Genomic DNA, 23,207 nt, shown 5'->3' with positions numbered 1-23,207 from the left:
GTATTTAATTCGGTTTAAACTAACAATACTATTCCTTTTTATCCTATAAGAAATCAATGCAAAAGAAATGATTAGATTCATTTAGGTCTTTCATCTTATAGTACTCTTATAATTCATCCTTGTATTTCATAAGGAGCTTGCCACCAATCAGTATATTATTGATATAAATAGTTAGTACAAAATTAATCTATTAATATACATTGTGTACAAACAAAGGTCTAACTTTGAGCACTTCTAACTAAGATTGAGTAAAGATGCATCTAAACTCTCATTCTATTCACATCTAAATTACTCTAAGCTATACAATGTCTTAAACAATCGCAATATCTTGTCTTTTTGTTTAAGTAGAACTTTTTATCCTCTTAGAATCTTTATGTAGATGTCTTCTTTTTTAAATTCACTATTTTAATAAACTGAAACAATGTCAAGTTGCAACATAATCCAATGAAGAGTAGTAGCAATTGCAACAAATATGTATTTTTTTGCAAAACATGCAATTGGTGCAAAAGCTTATAAATAATCAAGACCCTTCACTTGGATAAAATCTTTTGCAATGAATCATGCTTTAAAATGCTCAATGGAACCATAGCTAGTATTTTTTTTTTTTTTTTTTTTTTTTTTTTTTTAAATCCACAATCTTTAACCATTTGGTAAAAATACACAATGTTCTTTCAAAGAATCAAGTTCTTCTTTTATGGCATGCTCAACGGTTTCTAGTTCTATATGCTCGTCAATATAAATAACATCCATTGTTTCAATTGACAAGTCACAATCTCCTCAAAGAAAATTGTGGTTATTTTTTCAAGACATGCAATATATCCTACTTCTACTTATGATGTTTGTTGGATCAATTTCACCTATATAACGGCTTCATGATAGAACTTGAGTACTTGCCTCTGCTTCTAATTAATGGAATTCCACTACTTTTATTGGTATAGAGTTTGTCTTTTTGTCAACCATTTCTCTACCAAATCCATTATGTATATGTCATTTCAAGTCTTAAGGTTTGAATATTTCTAATTCACCTAGATATTGAAGATCAAGCAAATCAAGCTTGATTCTATGATTCCTATATTTTCCACTCTTTTCTTAAAGAATTAGTGGCTTATCAAGTAACTTATCCTTATAATTACAAAAAATCACATTTTGACTAAAAATGATCTTCTTTTTATTATGTAGGATTTTTCATCTCTTTTTGCCTCACTTAAATATTCAACAAAAATATCCTTTTTTACCTTTGTATTAAGGTTTTGATGCTTTTCTTTTGATATATGATATCAAGTAAGATAACCAAAAAAACAAGCATATTGAATAAAAGGTTTTTTACCATAAAAAACTTCATATAGTATTTTACTACCAAGTCTTGCAAGTGGAAGATGATTACAAGTTCAAGTCATAAACTTGGTAACAAACAATCAATATTGATGATCTAGCTTGACTTTATTCTGAAGTATTTATACTCCTTTAAAGATACATTGTTGTATTCTAAAACAACTATATGATAAAAAATAAAAATTCAAGATTTATTATAGAAAAGCCTAATTAAAAAATGTAATAAGAAAATATAGATAAAAAAATAAGGAGATAGTAAAAAACTTTAATATTGATACTATTTTTTAATAAAAAAATATTTTATTTATTTTATATAGCTATAAATAAGATAAAATAAAGTAGATAAAAAATAAATAATTTGGGAATTTTTGAAATAAGTTAAGAATAATTTGTAGCAAATATAATCTTAAGAAATTAAGAATTGATACTTAGAGACAATTGATTGTGAACCTGAATTGAAATTAGATGCTAAGACACAATATTATGCTTTTACAACTCCTTTGGAGTTTTTTTGCTAATCAAAGAATAAGATTAGAGTGAAAAATTTTAAAAGATTGTTTAAGTATTGATATCTAGTGATTTAGATTAATATTGAGTTTTTGAGAGATTTTCAAAGTCAAAGATGTCTTTAATGATTTTAAATTTTTAAAAAATAAAAAGATGTTTATATATTTAAAAAAATTTGTGCATTTTATAATGGATGAATAAGTTAAATTTTTTGGATTGTAAATGTACTTGTCTTAAATGACTTATAAAAATTTTAAGTTAATCAAATAGTTAGATTGAAGAATAATAGAATTTAATTGAATTACAATCTTAGATATGTGAATTTTAGTATCAAAGAGATTTCTTAAATCCTAAGTAGTCTGTTAGTTTGATTAAAACAAAATTTTGTGAGATCATAGTAAGATTTTAATTTTATAATTTTATCAATTGAAAGAGCAATTGAATGATTAAGAAAGAATAATTGTTGATAGAAGATTGACAAAAAGATTAGAAAAAAAAGAACAGCCAATATCTAAAAACATCAGGAGTTTTCTTTATCTAGATAGTAAATTCAATTTTTTTCAAACTTTCTCTACTTATTGTTTACTTAAAGATTAAAATTTATAATTTTTTTTAATCAAGATAAATTTTTTAATTAATAATTATTGGATTTTTTAGAATAATATAAAATTTAGTTAGGATTTACTTAGAATTTGTTTAAAGTTTCATAAGGAATTATTTAGGAATATATTAGAATTCTATTAGAATTAACTTATAATTTACATAGAATTTATTTAAAATTTAATTAAGTTTTTTTTATTACTTTAAAAATTAATTTATATTTTTTATTTTTTAATTTTAATTTTAATATTCAATATTTAAAAGATTTTTTTCTCATTTATTTATAATTATTATCTTTATTTTTAAAATTAAATTATTATTTATTTATGATTTTTATTTTTAGTATTTTAAAACAACTTAATTTTGCTTTTAGGCTTTTTTTAATATTCATTTTATGATTTTTTATAAGTCTTTTTAGATTTTTAAAAAAAAATCTTAAGAATTTATTAAGTTTTAATTAAAAATACTAATATTTAATTAGGATTTATTTAGAATTCTATTAGACTTATTAAGACCTTTTTTGTTGAAATTTCTCATTTCCAAGCTATAATTATGTCCTTGGTGCATTTTTAAGTAAGACAATATATTATTGATGATAAGGACTTGACAAATGCAAATAAATAAGTGAGATGTTTCTTAAAAAAAATAATTAAATAAAAAAAGTAAACTTGTATATTCTAGAAGAAACTAAAATAGCTATATTTACGTATTTACTTTTTTATTTGCCAAAAGATAAAAAAATTAGGCACCCTTGAAATTAGACTAGAAATAAATAAATAAAAATTAATAATAATGATGAAGGCCTCACTCTTATTTTTATATATACTATCAAACTAAAAGCTATGTGGTAATATTTTATAGGACCTCCAATATGTATATAACTTGTCAAACAAGTTTCCTATATATGCAACATATGTCTACTTGGTATAACAAATCATTAATATGTGCAATATATGGTCAACTTACTAGCCAAACTTTTAAACTATCAATCACATGTAGATACATATAAAAATAAGGCCATATCTATGAAGCTTTTAAGAATCTTTTCTACAAATTATTATCAACTTTATTTACTTTTATTTACTTCTATATATTCATATTACCTAGATAATTATTAAAATAAATTTAAATGTCTACCACATTATCGTTTTTATTTTAGGAATAAGTTCTATAAAGAGAAATGATTATATATTGATGAAGTCTAAGATGCATAAAATTGTATTTACTACATACTTTGATCTTTATTCTTTTTTAAGATAGTTGATAAGTCCTCTAAATTATTAATAGTGTCTCATATCATAGCATGAAGACTACCTTGATATTTGATCATTGTTGAGGTCTTAACAACTTTCTTCATAAAAAAAATTTGAAATACTATCAAGAATGGTTTCTATATTCAATAATATTATCAAACATCAAAAGTCTCTTCTAAGGTCATGATAACAAATGTATTGTATGTCGCCATCTATTTGAAGAACATGTTTTTTAAGATTTTTATCTCTATTACATTGTCTTGAATATTGTGACAATCACAATGTCTTGTTTGGTAATTTTGCAAATAATAGCTCTTGAGTTATAAGAAAACTTTCCTAATAATAAAAGAATTATTCAATAATTTTGATGGTAATTAATTTTATATTATAAATATTGTTCTAAAACTTAATTCACTTATTTTTTTGTCTATTAATTTGAATATGAAAAGTCAAATAATTTTATATCTATCTTCAATATTTTAAAAATGATTATTTTAAACCTTGATACAAATTAGGTTCCTTTATCAAATATAATATTTCTTGACTATCTATGATAACAATAGATATTTTTAAGAAATTTTTTAGCTATTTCTTTACATATGATAGATTTTATAGGTGATACAAAATGTGCCATCTTAGTAAAATAATCTACTATTATTTTAAGTTGAGAAATTCTTGATAAAATCATTTAAACTTTAATTTGAGAGATTCTTGATAAAATCTATAAAAATAGAAGATCAAAATTATTTAAGTATAAGTATTGGTTGAAGAAGTCCATAAGATTGATGATGAGAAGTTTTTGATTTTAAACAAATATCACATACTTATAAAAAGTCTGTAACTTCTTTTAATATTTGAGGTCACAAAAAATCTCTTGAGATTAATCTTAAAGACTTATTACATCTAAATTATCTAGCAATTAGAAAGTTATGACAAGCTTGAAGAACTTGTTATTATATTTTACTTTTTCTGACAAATAAACAACCTTCAAAATACATTGAATTGTTCTTGAATTCAAACTTGAAAGAATTCTTGAGATTTTGAAGAATTTTCTTTATATCACAAATAAGAGGATCAAAGGATATACTTGATTGAACTTTTTTTAAAAAAATTAAATCAAAAATTAACATTGATTTCATTTCTCAAAGATGAAATTATTTTAGCTTCAAGAAAATTATTCTTTGTTGATCAGAAGTTGCATCTTTTTTTTTGGCATAAGCTAAAAATGACTTCAAAAGATATTTGGCAAATTTTATTACTTTTTTAGCTAATACATGATCTTAAATTCAAATCTTAATAAAAGACATGCTCCAACAAGCTTAGTAACAATTTAAAATATATATTGATATGAAATACTAAAAGTTTTTGTAATCTATGTGAAGAGTCACCAAAACTAAACTACCTTTTAGATAATGGAAACTTTAAGTCTAATTACACAATAGTACAATACTCTCCTAATTAAATGAAAATAAAAAATACCACTCTATTTAGTATGCTTTTTAATAATTCCATTGTAACAAAATACAGATATGATATTTATATTATTGATACATAGGGATAAATAGTTAGAACCATAGAAGTTTCTAAAATTGAGATTAGGTTAGTGGACCTAGTAGGATTTACCATAGAACATTTTAGAAAGAATTTAGGGTGGTTATTTAGATGAGATTCACCATAGAACCTTCTAAAATGAATTTAAGGTGGTTATCTAAGTGAGGTCCATCACCTAAGAATATTCTAGAAAGTCCAAGGTAGTAAAACAAAGTATAAATAGGATTGGCCAAGGCCTTTTGGATCATTTGGTCAAGTATGGCTTTGAATCCTTTCTTTTAATACAATTGGATTTTGTATCTTCCTGTTTTGTTTTGTTTTATTTTGTCTTAATTTTGATTGTTTAGTTTTATCTTTTATGTTCCATTCTGTTTAATTTTGTTTAATTTTATTTTTTTCTAGTTTATCTTACCTTGTAATGAGGTTTTATGTTGTTGTGGATTAGAAGAAACTTAAACACTTCAAATAGACCAGTCTTGTTTCATTTGTTTCAAAGCAAGTATTAGATTGTTTTCTTTTGGTAGTATATCAATAGTCATCATCTAGTCCAAGGTCAGTTGTTGTAGTTACACTCGATATTATATTCAGGCTACTATGAGCTACTCTTAAATAGTTAATCAAGAAGTGAGAAGGTATTACAATAGTTAAATCTAGTAGAGAAATTATAGCATGAAAGATATAATGGAGTAATTCCAAATGGAGGCTTAAATACAACACCTCTTAGCTTATAAAGCTACTTTGTAAGGGCAAATAAAAGCCTCAAGGACAAGGGAGTTGATATTTGTTAGGCTAAAATTTAGTAAGTCTAGTAAATACTTTGGGACTTGAAGACAAGAAGATTTATATCAATGGCTCTTTAACATGCAGTAATATCTCTAACTATCTGGGACAAATACCACTGAAAGAATTATACATGTAGCCAACTATTTAAGAGATGCAGTAGCCATTTGGTAGCAACTGCGAGTTCAAAGCTATAGAACTCAAGATAGATTTTGTAATTGATAGGAATTTGAGACCAAACTTAGGAATCAATTTTGGTCCATCAATGTGGAGAAGATAATACGCAATCAATTAGCAAATCTTATACAATCTAAATCAGTGTAAGATTATATCTGTCAATTCAAATTCCTATATTTCTAAATTGATAATGTTTCAGAGGTAGAGATGATAGATCCATTCCTATGAGGTTTGAATCTTAAGGTGTAACAAGAGATAGAGCTAAAAAATCCATAAACATTCAAAGATACAATTCTGATTGCAAAAAAGGTCAATACTATAGATTTCAAAAATTATGGAATATGACTTATAGCACAAAGTCCTATGTTGCTATCTAATACTATGGATTAACAATCAATACCAATGGAGATTGATGCCCTATAAGGATCATTGACACCACAAAGACGACAAATATTAGTACAAAAAAAATATATTTTTATTCTCAAGAACTAGGCCATTGCATTAAAGATTGTCCAAAATGTCAAAATTCAAGCACTAGCAAAACAACGTGGATTTATAGTCTCAAAACTCATCAAGTCAATAATGAGACAAAGCAAAAAAAATGAGACTTTTCAATGAAGGCATTGATGGCCAGTATTGGGGATAGCTACTATCTCTTAGAGACAAATGGCATGGCCTTGGACAACTATAAAAAGAGTCAACTTGTGCATCTAATAAGACTACTAAGAAAAAAACCATGTTGAGTGCTTGTAGATTGTGGTTATATAAAAAATTGCATCTCAATTGAAATTACCAATTAACTTGGAATTAAAACTCATGCAATCAAGTAGAAAAGTATATACCTTGTAAATAACCAAGATAACATATTGAATGAGACATGTGAAAAAACCTTGAAGTTGACTGACATTTTTGTCTTAAGAGAAAGATTCAAGGCCACAAAGCTAAAATATGATGTTATCCTTAGTATTCCATAGTTACAAATAGAAAATAAGCAAGTTGATTGGATAGCAAGGACAATTTCTTTTAAAGATAATAGATGCAAGGTGATTCTTTGTACCTCCACATCAAGTAAAGAGGAAAGATAATATGCAATCAAAAATTTATTTGTAGGAACGACCTTTATGAAGAAACAAATACAACATAACCAACCAGTACATATGGTGGTTTTAAATCTTGTATTAATGATATGAAAGATAGCCTAAGGAATAGAACAAATAGATCAACTTATATGGAAATATCATGATGTGTTTCTAATTGACCTACCTAGTAGCATGCCTCCTAATTGAGGTGCTCTCTTTTAAATAAAACTATTGCTTAGAGTCAAACCAACAAGTCCACCAATTTATTGCCTAGCACCAAAAGAACTTAAAGAGTTATAGAAGACATTGGATGAATTTTTTGGAGAAAGGCCTTATTTGAGAAAGTACATCACTATGGAAAGCACATGTACTCTTTGCAATCAAGAAGGATGGTGGACTTTGCCTTTGCATTGACTATCAAGGCTTCAATAAGCAAACTGGTAAGAATGTATATCCACTTCTACGTGTGGATGATTTTTTTGACCAACTTCAAGGTGCAGCCATCTTTAATAAATTAGATCTTTGGAGTGGCTATTGGCAAACACCTATTGTAAGAAAAGATGTAGAAAAGAAAGCATTTTGAAAGGGCTATGGAAATTTTGAATGACTAGTTTTATCTTTTGGCCTCACTAATATTCCAATCTCTTTCATGAGTGACATGAATAGTTTATTTTGAGACCTTTTAGACAAGTATGTAGTCATCTTTATAGATGATATCCTCATATATAATAAAATCTGTGAAGAACATGAACAACACTTATGAGAAATATTGCACCAGCTATAAGATAATTGCTTTTATTGCAAGTAATCAAAATATAACTTTGAAAGTTGGAAGTCACTTTTTTGGAGAATGTGGTGTCCTTTGAAGGCATGGGTATAGAACAAGTTAAGGTAAAAGCAATAAAGGATTGGCCAACCCTCAAGTATGCTTCTAAAATTTGCTCATTTTTAGGCCTTGTAAGATATTATTGCTATTTTGTATAGCAATTTGCTCACATTGCTACCTCATTGACAAACCTATTGAAAAAAGATGCCCCATTTGAATAAAAATTGGAACAGCAAAGTGTGTTTGATAGGTTGAAGGAGACACTCATTATTGCTCTAATATTGCAACCATATGATTTTAACTTTCTTTGTACACTTGACATTGATGCTTTTGACTTTGCTATTGGAACAGTCCTTCAATAAGACTTTGGTAGGGGCCTTTAATCTGTGGCATACAAATCACTTAAGCTTACAAGAGTAGAGTGCAATTACTTTGTATATGATCAAGAGCAATTAGTAATTGTACTTATCAAAAAGATATGGTGATATTATTTATAAGAGAAGCTAATGATTGTTCAAATTGATTATCGACCCTTACTATACAATTTGCATCTAGAAAATATGAAATCACATCATTGTTAGAAAGAATAATTGCAGCTTTTTGATATCCAGCTTGAGTATAAGCAAAGGTGACAACATATTGTATTAGACAACTTATTGTGAAGACTAGACTTGAAAGATAAATCAAAAAATAAGATAGAAGTCACTACCATTAATAGTGTCATTTTAAATCTAACCAAATAGGTAGAATGGAAAGAAGCTACATATTGGAATATTTATTTTAAGATGGTTAACAATCAACTAAAGCTGAACTAAATACAATATGAAGATTATAATCTTAGTGATGGCTTATTCTATTTTAAGAAAGAGATTTTTATATCTAACAATGCTATACTTTGAATGCGCATAATTCAAAAGAGATATGACATCCCAATACTTGGATATATAGAATGAAAAAAGATTCTAGAATGGATTTCAATGATATGATTTTGGACAAGTTTGGATTGTGATGTTCAAATTTTTGTATGCTCCTGCAAGTCATGTCAACGTAATAAAGTATACAATGCAGTATCTGTGGAATAATTCCAACCAATTCTGCTACCTATAACACATTGAGAGCATATGATTATAAATCTCATTACATGTTTGTCATAGACGCCTCACAATATCATGGACATATAAATTTATCTTAATAATTATCTAAATAATAAGAATAGGTAGAAGTAAATCAAAGTAGATAAATATGATAATATCTTATGAAAAGCTTCCTAGAAGCTTCATAGATGCTGCTTTGTCTTTATACATGTCTGTAGGTGATTGGTAGGTTGAAAACATGGTCAGCAAAGAGGCCACATGTTGACATGTTGATCACTTGTAGTACAAGTTGGACATATGGCGTACATCTAGGAAACTTGTATTGTAAATTAGACATATGTTCCTGAAGTTGGATATGTATTAGAAGTCCTATAGCATGTTGCCACATATTTCTTAATTAAGTAGTATATATAGAGGCAAGAGTGAGGCCTTCCTCATTCTTGTCAACTCCTTTCTTGCGTTTAGTCTAGTTTTAAGAATCTTATATTTTCTAATCTTTGGTAATAGCCATTCCAATTCTTCACTGAATATACATACTTTCTTCTATTTTATCACTTTTTTTTTTATACATATTCTATGAGTTTATGTATCTTCTTCTAATTTATGTGCTTGATACATAATCATATTATAGTTGCCTTCTTTATAGATCGACTTTCTAATCAACTTAACTTAGCCACAATATGTTCGGATATTGATATCCTAGTGCTTATACTAGTGTAAACACGAATCTTCTTTGATAGCATCTTTTGTTACCATGGATTGCTTTGTATCATTATTTCAGATTAAGTTTTATGCTTCACAAAAAGTTTTTGATAAGCCTTGTTAAAGCTACTAGACACATAACTTACTATGTCTACAACTTTCTATCTCCAAACAAATGGGCAAATAGAGTGTACAAATCGAACCGTAGAGAATACGTTGCAGGCATTTAAGGTGATTTATCATAATGATTGAAATGAATTCTTAACACCTTTAGAGTTTGCTTACAATGATAGTATTCAAACAAGTACCAATCATTCATTATTTTTTTTTTAATATTGGTCAACATCCGATTATGCCAGCAACTCTTCATTATTCCATTGACAACAACTTAACAATAGAAGAATTTATACAATGGCTTATAAAGACCTTACAAAAGATATGGCTCTACGTTCTTACCACATAGAATTGATAGAAGACTATGTAGATAACCATCGGCAATACAAGACCTTTTAGAAGGCTGATTAAGTCTTATTCTCTAACTCCAAGTGGTCACTTGCTACATCAATTCAAATCTATAAATTAGCAACTCAGTGGCTTGGATCTTTCTACATTTCTGTATTAATTTCTCATGTTGCATATTGCCTTGAGCTTCTATCACATATTTGGATCTATTGAGTCTTCCATGTTTTACAACTAAAGGAATTTCATATGGAGCCAAAGTTCTTTTTGGATTGATACCAACAACCACCACTACCACTAATTGTAATTGATGACGAATAAGAATATGAAATGGATAGTATTTTGGAGCATCCCTACCTTTGTCATGGCAGAGGACATCTACAACTTTAGTACAAAGTTCTTTGGAAAGGTTATTCCATTCATGATGCAACATGAAAACCTACACAAAATCTCACCCATTGCCAAGAGACAACTTGGAGATACCATTGAGAGCGGAACAAAAACATTCCACATTAGTAGAAGGGAATTAACTATAACGTGATATAGATAAGATATTTGTATTATTGATACATAAGGATAGATAGTTAGAACCATAGAAGTTTCTAAAATTGGGGTTAGGATAGTAGACTAGGTAGAATCAATTATAGATTATTCTAAAAAGAATTTAAGACAGTTATTTAAATAGGGCCTACCATAGAATCTTTTAAAAGGAGCTTAAGACGGTTATCTAAGTGAGATCCGCTACTTAGGAACATTCTAGAAAGTCTAAGATGGTAGAACAAAATATAAATAGGACAAGCCAAGCCTTTTGGGATATCTGATGAGGTGTGGCTTCAGATTCATTTTCTTAATACAATTAGATTTTATATCTTCTTATTTTATTTTGTTGTGTCTTAATTTTGATTCCTTAGTTTTGTCTTCTATGTCCCATTTTATTTAGTTCTATTCACTTTTATTATCGTCCTGTTTGTCCTACCTTGTGATGAAGTTTTATATTTTTGTAGATTCAAAGGATCTTGGTCACTTGAGATAGACCAGTCCTATTTCATGAATGCCACCAAGCAAAATTACTCCACCGCTAAGTAAAAATACCTTAACATAAAATATATGACATAAAGCTTTTGATATTATATCTTAGGCAATAAGTATATCATCCACATCAATCCCAAAGCTCTAAAATATTTATACAGGCTTAGTATAGGTTAATTGTTTTAAAAGCAAGAATTATACCATTTTAAGTCTTATTAATGCTATATTTTTTTAATACTATGTTCTAAAATCATGCTTAAAATAATAGTATATTAAAAATATTATTAAATTTTATTTATTACTTACTTAAAAATAAATTCTTCAAATTTTTATTAATTACCATAATATTTATAAATTAATTTATTAATTTATTATAAAATAATATTATTAAAGTTATTTATTTTTTATATTAATATATATTATTTTTATAATCCAAATTATTTGTAATAAAAATCTGTAAAGATTTACAAAATTTAGGTTTTTTGGATGGTATATATTTAAAAAAGATTTTTTTCATTTATATCAATATAATCATGATTTATAAATATTTTATATAATTAAATTAATTATATTGTATGATTTATATATTATAATAATTTTTTTGTGGAATTTATTTTATTTTTCTTATTAATTAATTTATTAAAATAATAAAATACTTAATTACTTTCACTAATTCTATAAAAATAAATCATAAAAATATGAATAAATAGTGGTTTTATGCCAAAAGTTGATATTTATATATTTTAAAAAAAATCATATTTAAATATATTTTCATAATTTTTAAATCCATTAATACTTTATCATTTTATTAATTTCAATTATGAACATTAGTAGATTATATCTTTTTGTCTATAAATTGATAATTTTTAAAATTCTATACATTTTAAACATTTAAATTTTTTTGGTGCATATTAATAATATGTTATGTCTATCAACATACCACAAATCAAGTCTAAAATGTTCTCATTTTACATAGCAGTTATTAAAGTTTTAAATTAAAAAAATATTAAATTAAAAAAATATTAAATTATTTCATAAATTTAATTTTTAAATAAAAAATATAATAAAAATAATTTTAAAAAGTTTAATTTATTATAAAACTAGTTCTAAAAAATAATACTTTGAGCATTTATTAAATATATATATAATATTTTTCTTGTAATATTTTTAAATTTATTTATTTATTTGAGTAATTTTATTTATTTAATATATTTTAATGATTATTAATAATACCTTGATAATCAATTTATTTAAGTAGTACATTAAAAACCTCACAAAATATTAAAAATATTATATAATAAAAGTAAGTTTATCATTGAATAATATATATATATATATATATATATATATACATATTGTATTGGTTATATATTTACCTAATATTAATTACATCTACCTTGCTAATATTATCTAAATAAACAATAATGTCGAATATTAAGCATTCTACTTAATTTGTAATATACTAACTTTGCTTCTATTTGATTTTATAAACTTTGTTATAAGCATCATATTAGAAATTTATCTATTTATTTATATTATTAATAATACTTTGAATTTATTATTGATGCTATTATTCAACTCTTTAAAATTAAAATTAATAAAAAAATCATCTATTTTTATGATACCAATTATATTAAAACTTATATTTCTTAGCAATTTTTAAATTACTACATATACTATCATATAATCAAAAAGGATAAAATTTATATTTTTTTTTATTTATAGGTTTGTTTTGGAAGTTTTGGAAATTTATCAAATGTTGTGGTTGTATTTCTCATCTCTATATTATGCATATATTTTCTATGAATCATTTTTAAATCATTTTTAAAAATTTCAAATTTTTTTGAGAAATCCATATTAAATTTATTTGTAGAATCATATTACATTTTACAATATATTTTTATAACATAATTTATTTACAAAAAATATAATAAAATATTATAATAATAATAATAATAATAATAATAATAATAGAAAGTTAATAAAGACACATCATTCATTGCCATCTTATGATTGATTTGACCTCTATTTCTTATTCTCATCCATTTACATGTCCTTATTCTTGTTCTTATTCTCATTTATATCTCTCATTTCTAATTCTTGTATCTGATTCTTGTTCTCATCCCTTATTCTTAACCCTTCCATTTTCATTTCTAACTTAGAAAAAGTTCCATTTCACACTCCTCTCTCTTGTTCGTTTATAAAACATTCAACATAACATGCCATACAAGGAGTGCCACAACTTTAAAGCATGTATATTGTAGAACCAATACAAATCTCCAACATCTCCAAGCCTTTAAAATTAGACTTTTTCAAATCATTTAAACAACTTGATTTACATATTATCATTGTTCTTATCGCATCCAATTCCACATGACTCTTTCGCTCTACAAAATCCTCTTCTATTAGTTCCTTAAACAACAACTAAACTTGATCAGTGTCAATAGTATTAAGTTTCTAAAATTGTATATTAAGCAATAGTTTCATCTCATTTCATCAATCTTGTGATTCTTTAAATTCATGATTATGGATGGAATTGAAGACTATGTGTAATTTTTCTTCATATCTTACAAGGCTTGTAACTATTTCTACTTGGCCGGAAAAAGACCAAGAAGATTTAAGTTTTTCACTTTTGCAAATACAAGAAGAGAGGAAACAAATATAAAACAAGGCCTCTCCCAAACTGAAAACAAAAACAAGGGGCCAAACACAAAGAATAGAAATAGAACCAATCAGAGTTGTGGCTTTAAGGACTCTTCAATAATAACATATATATATATATATATATATATTTATACTATCTAGAACTAAAATATTTTACATAATTCTATTAATGAGGTATAGAAAAAAAAAAAAAAATGTCTATAACTAAAAACAAAAATAATATGTCCATAAAACCAAAAATATCATGTCCAAAAATACATTCACAATTGCACCATGATTTCACATCAAAAATACTCATTAGTAGTTTCAAAAATTAGAATTCCAAAGACTAGGTGAAATCATGAAAGATTACAAAATTAAAAAATGTATTATAGAAAAAAACCAAAAATGCTTAATAATTACAACAAATTGTAGTTAATACGCAATGACAAGAATAAATTTGACAACTCAAAATCATTGTTACTCGCTTAGGCCTTTTTATTGAATTTTGATTTTTGAAATTAAACAAAAAACGAAACTTCGAAAAAAATATTCTTGAATCTACTTCAACCTAAAATTTAACCACTAATGCCACCTCACTGAATTAAATTTCATATTCGAAGTATATAAACAAAACTTGACAGCACATTTTAGAAATATTTTTCTTGCAAACACTAATACATGGAATCACAAAACCAATGCCCAAACATTTCTGAACACTCAAATCATTCACAAAACTGCATCCTCTCGTACTCGTCTATTGGTACCACCAAAAGAAGGTAAACATGCATCACCTAGAAACACCAAGTGAAACAAAAATATAAAATAAAACACTTCACTAAAACCTGAACAAGTCTCGGAACAAAAGTATTCTCACCCACCCGCATTCCTATTACTTTTATTTGAGTTAATATGAGTGCATCAACGTCGATTGCAATCCCCCTCTCTCCCTCTCACACACACTCTCACTCTGGATCTCTGTGTGAGTCTGAGTGAGTGAGTGTGTGTGAGTGTGTATGTGTGCATTGACTGGCCTAGTTGCGAGATGTCACAAGACACACAAGCACGGCCAAGTGGAGGATAACCTCCCCAAAGTCTCACACAAAGCCATGAATCAAACATGGGGGCGCCGCACATCCCGTGCTGATGGGAACCAGCAAAACCCACAAGAGAAATCTGAAAGAATTCGCTGCTCACACACACACACACATCGGTGGCTCAATTTCGAACTGCTGACCTAAAACCCTCGCGGTAATTCGGCGCCAATGCACAATCGCACGCCCATCTACTACTGCTTCTCGACATCACGCGAAGAGCCCCGGTCACCATCGCTAGCCACTGGTTGTCGCGGGAGGCGCCGCTGCATCTCCTCTTGCTCCGCTGGGGATGGTGTCCAGAACCAGTCCTTGATGCTGCGTGCAGATGCTGAGAACGACGAGAAGATGTGTGGTTTAGGGCCGTAGTCTGTGGAGATGAGAAGCGCGGCGGACAAGGCTGTGGCAGCTATGGTTATGTTGCGAAGCAAACGGTCCTTGCTCCCAGGATCCATGGCTACCTCCCTCAACTTCTAATCTGTTGCTTAAGCACAGAATGACGCTCTAGGAGCTGCGACACCCCATTCGTTACCATGCGCACCCTCCCCCAAAATACAGTCTCCAGACGCTGCTACATCTGACACCCTCGGTCTCGAGAGCCGTCACCTCACATCGGTCCGTGCTGCCGAGCTAAACGACACGTCGAACTCTAACCTCACTCGAACTTTCGCTTTCCTGCGCAAGCGTGTTGATGAAGCCTCGTTCGGGCTTGAAAATCTACGATTCCCTCAGATTCAGGCCGCCGGCGTTTTTCGTCACTTGTGTGACTTGTCCAACCAGATTCTTGAGGAGCGAGCTTCCTACTCAGTCCATGCGTGGGATCCTGCAATTCCAGGCTGGACCGAAAGTTGCCCAGTTTTCGGAAAGAAACCAACCGTTGTTCGTGTTCGATGTTTGACATCGCCACGTGGACCACCGCATTTTGAGATGTTAGGCGCCTGTTTTGAACTACGCTTTCAATCCTTGGGGTTGGAAGTTTTCGAGGATTCTTGCTGAAGCTGCGCACTCGTGTGGGTTGCGTGGGGTGTGTCGAGCTTGTGCATTGAGCAGTTCGCTACCCATCCCGAATCACTAATTCAATTTTTTTTGGTTTCGTCGCGATGCTGACAGTAGCCTGGGAGGTTGTTGATGGGCCATCTGAATGCTGCTGAAGATTGGTTCAATAGTGTCGATTGTCAGGATCCAGCGATAGGGTGTGGCCGGTTTTCGAGTTATGTGCGGTTGAGAGCATAATGGGGCGAGAAGGATTTGATGACAGTGATTATGATTGCGAAGAGGGGTTGAGATGGGAGAATGAATGCAGAGGGGAGGAGGAGGAGGAGGAAGAGGAAGAGGAAGAAGAGGAAGAGGAGGAACTAGTGCATGTGCCTCAAGAGGATGATGAAGCGGAGTCTCAGAAAGCTCAGAATGTCGCTGCTTTGTTGAGGTGAGGGTTAGAATATCTCATTCTTTTCATGGTTAATTAGGGTTGTAGAATTCGTATCGTGATTCCGCGCTTGTTGTTCGGTGGAGGCCCGTTGGGTATTTGGTTAGATAGTACATAATGTTACAGCAGACATGTCAGGGGCTGAATTGTGAAGGAAACGTGTGGCAGGGGTGACGTGCAAGTGAACAGGCAGGCATTTCTTCCGAAAGTCCTCACCGTCTCAGACGCAGCAGTAGTGATCAGGAGACCTTTCAAGTCTCCGTGTCCAAATGCGTCTCCTGCCTCTCACGTAGAGCTCCTTCGTCGTCTGCAAGCTCGGAAGCGCTTCGTTCCTTGGGGTTGTTCGAGGTTACCATTCACTCCCATAACAAATGCCCCATTGCCACTCGCTCCTGTGCAAGAGGAGGAGCCTGTCAAGGTTGAGCTCCCTCCAGGGGTCGAGCCTCTGGTTTTGTGGCAGGCAGATGACATTGATGAGGAGATTGTAGATGGACAACCTGTAAAAGAAAAACCCCAGCCCATTATTGTGGATCCACACCTTGTAAAATTTTTGAGACAACATCAAAGGTACTCATATTCCCTTGAATTGTGGCTGTGAAAATTTGTTAAGTAAATTGTCAATCTCTTGGGTCTGCTTCAGCAACTGCCTCAGGCGATTGTAATTCACGAAGCTATTGGTGTATCGATGTGCAGGGAAGGTGTTCAGTTTATGTTCGAGTGTGTAGCTGGTCTTCGTGGCATGGCAATATCGAAAAATGAAAATACCACTTCTGGTGGTTGTATTCTTGCTGATGACATGGGGTACCCCAATAACTCTCTCCGTGATATTTCTATAGCTAGAAACTGTTTCCGCTTCAAAGCCCTTAACGAGCTTTGTAATTCATCGGTTGTTTGTGGAGGATGTTAATGATCAGGAAGAGGGCTCTGAAATGTTTGTTCTGTCACAGATTGGGAAAAACTCTACAATCCATCACGCTTATGTGGACGTTGTTGAAACAAGGTTTTGATGGTAACCCAATGGCAAAGAGAGTTGTGATCATTACCCCCACAAGTCTTGTCAGCAACTGGGAACAGGAAATTACCAAATGGCTGAGCCACAGCAAAGTGAATGTACTAGCTATGTGTGAGTCCACCCGTGCAGATGTCCTCCAGGGAATTTCGACCTTTCTGTCACCGCAAAATTTTTATCAGGTGATTCAGACTTCGGTCTTGCTTCTTGGTGTTCACTCTGGAATTGCGTCAATATACCTTTTGTGACTGGCCAGAGTTGATTGCGTGTAGTTCAAGTTAGAGAAGAATCGAAAATGAAGTGCAGATAAGTAATTTTTTCTTATTATGTGACCTGTCAAGCTAATCCTACCCAAATTCAGAAGTCTTGTGTGTAAGTTTTACATGTCGTATGAAGACCAATACCAATGAAATCGTAGTGTACACTGTTACAATGTGTGACTGGTTTTGTACTAATTCCGTCAACAAATTGTTTCAGGTTCTCATAATTTCGTACGAAACTTTCCGCATGCATGCATCACGATTTGAGAAAGAAGGCAGTTGTGACCTTCTCATTTGTGACGAAGCTCATAGGCTTAAGAACGACAAAACTCTCACCAACCAGGTTAGTATGTCCTGAAATTGCTAATGGACGGACGATGTATAATTAATTCTCCACGTTATGTATACTTGATGACGTGATGCTTGATCATGTGCTTCATGTTGCGAACTAGTCATTTCGCTGCCATATTGGTGCCTTGCTACACAGCTAACTTAACAATATTGAATCAAGCCTTTACATAGTAGCTTCTGGTGTTCGGCTATGGAACGGAACTACCGTTTTCTGCTTAGCGTTCTCTAATGTTGGAATCGGAAATGGAAAATTCAGGCTCTTGCTTCTCTTCCATGTTTTAGGCGCGTATTGTTATCAGGCACTCCCATGCAGGTAATGCTATTATCATATCTGTCTTTGATTGATTTGAGTTCATTTTTTGGTTTCCGGCCCATCCATATAGAGAAACCCTCCAGATTTTTGGAAAGCACTTTGTGATAATTACCATTTGGTTCCTTCGGGTTCTGAAATCTGAGCCTGCTCATTTCTTGAATTGTAGAATGATTTGGAGGAGTTTTACGCAATGGTCAATTTCACAAATCCTGGAGTTCTTGGTGATGCAAGCACCTTCCGAAAATATTATGAAGTACGTCCCTTGTATCCTCTTGAATATTACTTTCAGGCTGACCCTTATGCTCATTTATCTTTCCGAATTCAATACACCTTACGCACATATTTTGCTTGTCAGAACCCAATTTTGACTGGGCGGGAGCCTGATGCCACGGACGATGCCCGAGCACTTAGTATCGAACGATCGGCAGAGCTTAGTGAGAAAGTTAATCAGGTATCTTTACAATTTCTACCTATGGTCATTGCTTGTTGCGAAATGAAATTTTTACACAGATAAGTTCTTAAAAATGACATGCAGGCATGTGTCTGACTTGACGTTGTTATATAACAGTTCATATTGCGACGGACAAATGCTCTCCTATCAAAACATTTGCCACCTAAGGTATGCCATTTCTTCAGCAGCTTTTTTTGCAGAAGTATAGTATAAATGCTTTCAGTGTAATTTTCCAGTGAATTATTACAGGTTGTGCAGAGACATAGATGTTGTTTTGGTAGGGATCCTTTTTTCCTGTAGTATGGTTTCTAATTTGGTGAGTTGCGCGTCCCTTTGAAAGTTTGGCTTGCAAAACACGCTGCAGAGGTAGAAATCATAACAGAGGCCTGGCCAACTTTCTTACAATTTTGCAAAATGTGTGCAGATTGTAGAAGTTGTTTGTTGTAAAATGACTGAGCTTCAAACAAACCTTTATCGACATTTTATAAGATCGAAGAATGTGAGTACTATTAACCAAATTTTATGGCTATTATGTTTGGAATAGCTTTCAGTAGCACATTCAAATCTGATGTACTTCTTAAACTAATACACTTGGACCAAGTTTAGATACTGGAGTTGCCGAGGGGCTTAGATTCTTGCTTGTTAAGCTGTTTCGAAATCTGCTGCCTTACAGCTAGAACTTGACGCTTTTGCTGAATGAGTACCTACTTTTGTTGAATGCAATAGGTTCGTCAAGCCTTGGAAGACAACACAAAGCGTGCAAAAGTATTAGCATCTATTACAGCACTTAAGAAGTTGTGCAATCATCCAAAGGTACTCGTTCTGTCTGTTTTCTCATGTATCTTCATTGACATATCCAGCACAATGCACTTTTATCCGCACTGCACATAAGCTTCTCAAACTACATTGTAGAATCAAAGGATTGGGCAAGAGAATCATAAACTTTAATAGATTCATATTCTGTTAGTGATAGATATCCATTTCACTAAAGAACTAACCAGAGTTTTTCGTTTTAACTGCACATTGTTAATGAGTATCTTACGCGGTTTTTGATTTTGTACTTATGTGTCTGCAGCTCATCTATGATACGATACGTGCTGGTGGATCCGAGGCTGCTGGATTCGGTGACTGTCTTAAATTGTTTCCCCAACACTTGATCGCCAGCAGGAGTAATTCATGGCCAGACTGGATTGATTTGTCTGGAAAAATGTCAGTTCTAGCACGCTTGCTTTCAGAGCTACGTTGCAAGACTGATGATCGCATCGTTCTCGTTTCCAACTACACTCAGGTTTGTGCGTTACTTTTGAATCAGCATCCTATTTTAGCCAATTACAATATGTACTAACAAGCTTGATATGCAATCAGAAAAGAACAGAGAAAGAACAGTTCATCCACTGTTATTGTGGACTTATACTTATTGTTCTTTACAGACTCTGGATTTATTTGCACAAATCTGCCGGGAGAGGAATTATCCATTTGTAAGGCTTGACGGGACTACCTCCATTGGTAAACGACAAAAGTTGGTATCAAGGTTTAACGACCCAAATCAAGTATGTTAAATTGCCGAATACAAATTGTTTATTCAAAAAAGAAATAGTTGGGAAAATTTTCTCGTCAGGAGTCGATTCCAATCATATTTTCTTGTTTTATTGGTCCGAGTAAGGATTCTGACCTACTCTTTATTTATGTGCAGAATGAGTTTGCTTTCTTATTAAGTAGTAAAGCTGGAGGCTGTGGTTTGAACTTGATTGGAGGTAACCGGTTGGTGCTCTTCGATCCTGATTGGAATCCTGCCACTGATAAACAGGTAAATCAACTAATTTCCTGCTCAGAAATACCGATCCACTTATGGCATCCACTGAAGTATCGCAAGAAGAATTATGTTTTGTGTCTTTTGTACTTGTAACCTGTGTTTCTCATCAAAGTTCTATGTTGTTATTCCATCTCAGGCGGCAGCTCGAGTTTGGAGAGATGGACAAAAGAAAAGAGTATACGTTTATCGGTTTCTAGCCAGTGGCGGCATAGAAGAAAAGGTACGAACGAATCAGAGTAAACAATTTTTTAAACTGGGGTTTAGACATTGTAAGTTTTCTTGCGGAGCGATTGCTGATGAATCTCCTCATGATGTGATTCTTATCATCCCAGGTATTTCAACGCCAGATGTCTAAAGAGGGACTGCAAAAAGTAGTTGACAAAGAACAATCAACTGATGCCAAAGCTCAGGTTTGTGTTACCGATACTACTCTGGAGATACAGCAAAGTGCAACCTCTTTTGTTTTGCTTACTGTTTTGGTATTGAACCTTGTTTCTGATAATTTCTGTAATCAATTCATGCAGATGAACATGTTATCCACAGATGATCTCAGAGACCTGTTCACACTTCGTGAAGACGTCAGGTAATGCTCCTTGACAAGGAAATATTATTTGTGTGGGCTTTAGTTCATCTGGTTCAAGTTATTGTCTGCTTCTTTTTCATGGTTTCTAACTTGGCACTCTAACAGATCTGACACACATGATTCGATTACTTGCGAACGGTGTAACTGTGACGGTGACGTTGACTCTGAGGATACGACTACAACTCCTGATAACTCTGCTGACAATGTTGAGGACATTGGCGAGTTTGCCAAAGTCGCTGGTTGCCTAGGCAAGCTGAAGCCGTGGGAGCGGCAGGTGTGCTTAACGATTCTTAGCTTAGAATAGTGTCATGCATGACTATTTATAAATCATCACGGTTGATTCATTATTTTTACTTGTGTAATATGGAAAGTTATCCTCTAAATGTTATTTCTAATTATTTTAATTATTTTTCAAAAAGTTTTGTAACAGTAGCGATCGAACTGCTTGCTCAGATTGGAACACCCGCAGAAGAAGACCTAGTAAGCTGGGCTCATCATAGTGACTCTTCCACCATTCCTGATGTCATTCTGCGAGCTGCTTCTTCTGGTCAGGTATTTATCGCATCAAACAATGTCTCAAGGTGGCTCTTTTCTGGTAATTCTAGAAAAGTTCTTCACTTTATTGCTTGTCTAAATTAAATTGTGGCTTCCTGTAGGTATCCTTTACCTTCACCTGCCAGGTTGATGGCAAACTCACGCCTATCGACTCCTTCCCTCGATCGTCGGCTCTCTACTCTACACCTTCTCTTCAGGCAAAGTCCTTTGCATCACCTGTTACGAGAGAGCTTCGTGCCCCCAAGACCCCACCAGTCCTGAATGGGTTTAGCAAGCCAGGATCCAATGTGTTCAGTAAGCCAAACTCCAACGGACTCAGTAAGCCAAACTCCAACGGGCTCAACGATAGTGGCTTTGTAACTCCACCTCCCAAGCGGCCTCGTGGACGTCCTCCTTTGTCCAGAAAATCTCCTGCGACTGTGTTGCCTGTAGCTCCAGTTTCTTCAAATAAGCGCCCGAAAACCACTGCTGCTCAAAAAACCAGCAAGCGTACGTCTGCTTCAAAAAGTCATTCATCTGATGAGAGTAGCGCTGATGAGTATGTGTCCGATGACAGCGATGAGGACGACGATGATCAAGGTGATGGCGAGGATGACGACTTCGCCTGATTATTAGTGCACGGAGCTCAATCTGTATTATAGTATGATTGAATATCCCCTGATAATTCAGTCTAGTAATATTTTATGGTGTATCTGATGAGTATGACTCTCATGAGACCTTCAGTTCATTGCCACTGTTACTCTCAACGTGGAAAAATGGACAAGAGCTCATTCAACTCTGTAGAAACGTGCTGCCACCACAGCTCTGAGCCTGAAAAGTGCCATCTATGATCACCCTTAAGAATGTGGGGCTTTTGAGCCTCCTTTCATCTCATCATATTCTATATTCACATTGTACAAGGTTAGGATAACATCATTAACCACTTTGACAAAGATAGACCTAATTTCTCCAGTCTATTTTTACAAGGAAGCTTTTTTGGCCTCAAGCTCTTTTTTTTTCATAACAATATTTTCAACAATGCATTGTGCAATTCTAACTTTGTTCTCAGTCCGCAGTCGCATGACATAAATGCAGTTTAAACTTGAAAATAAGATAAACTGTTACCATGCAATTATAAATTTTTCACATGTAAACATATATCAGAACTTATATATGTATGTATGAGTGTGATGTGCTCAACTCCGAACTTCAGAACTCCTGGTATTGTATAAATGCAGAGGTGCGAAGTGTTTGTGAGCAGCAACCCCTAAGGCAGAAGATCTATTCAGGGGGGCGAAGCACAAAATTGTGATCTCCAGCTCTACTCATGATACTCGGGTG

The 23,207-nt window shown here is 32.0% G+C and overlaps 2 protein-coding genes across 2 annotated transcripts; one reads left to right on the top strand and one right to left on the bottom strand.

The window, feature by feature from the left end:
• Positions 1 to 14,840: 14,840 nt before the first annotated feature.
• LOC112293261 (uncharacterized) lies at positions 14,841 to 15,866 on the bottom strand. The gene has a single exon (XM_024542480.3). It carries the CDS (start codon positions 15,579 to 15,581, stop codon positions 15,321 to 15,323), a length of 261 nt encoding a protein of 86 aa, XP_024398248.1. The 5' UTR covers positions 15,582 to 15,866; the 3' UTR covers positions 14,841 to 15,320.
• Positions 15,867 to 16,122: 256 nt separating this feature from the next.
• LOC112293256 (protein CHROMATIN REMODELING 25) lies at positions 16,123 to 22,872 on the top strand. Its single transcript, XM_024542474.3, has 20 exons — positions 16,123 to 16,552; positions 16,721 to 17,119; positions 17,246 to 17,353; positions 17,500 to 17,743; positions 18,039 to 18,164; positions 18,429 to 18,485; positions 18,652 to 18,738; positions 18,841 to 18,936; positions 19,054 to 19,104; positions 19,361 to 19,435; positions 19,663 to 19,749; positions 20,012 to 20,224; positions 20,367 to 20,486; positions 20,630 to 20,743; positions 20,886 to 20,969; positions 21,082 to 21,159; positions 21,274 to 21,332; positions 21,438 to 21,606; positions 21,786 to 21,884; positions 21,989 to 22,872. The coding sequence occupies exons 1-20, from the start codon at positions 16,359 to 16,361 to the stop codon at positions 22,493 to 22,495; spliced, it is 2,967 nt and encodes a 988-aa protein (XP_024398242.1). The 5' UTR covers positions 16,123 to 16,358; the 3' UTR covers positions 22,496 to 22,872.
• Positions 22,873 to 23,207: the final 335 nt, after the last annotated feature.

This window comes from Physcomitrium patens, chromosome 16 (genome assembly GCF_059467195.1).
Source record: "Physcomitrium patens ecotype Gransden chromosome 16, ASM5946719v1, whole genome shotgun sequence".
Classification (NCBI taxonomy): Eukaryota; Viridiplantae; Streptophyta; class Bryopsida; order Funariales; family Funariaceae; genus Physcomitrium; species Physcomitrium patens.
This window is presented reverse-complemented; position numbering and strand designations above follow the sequence as displayed.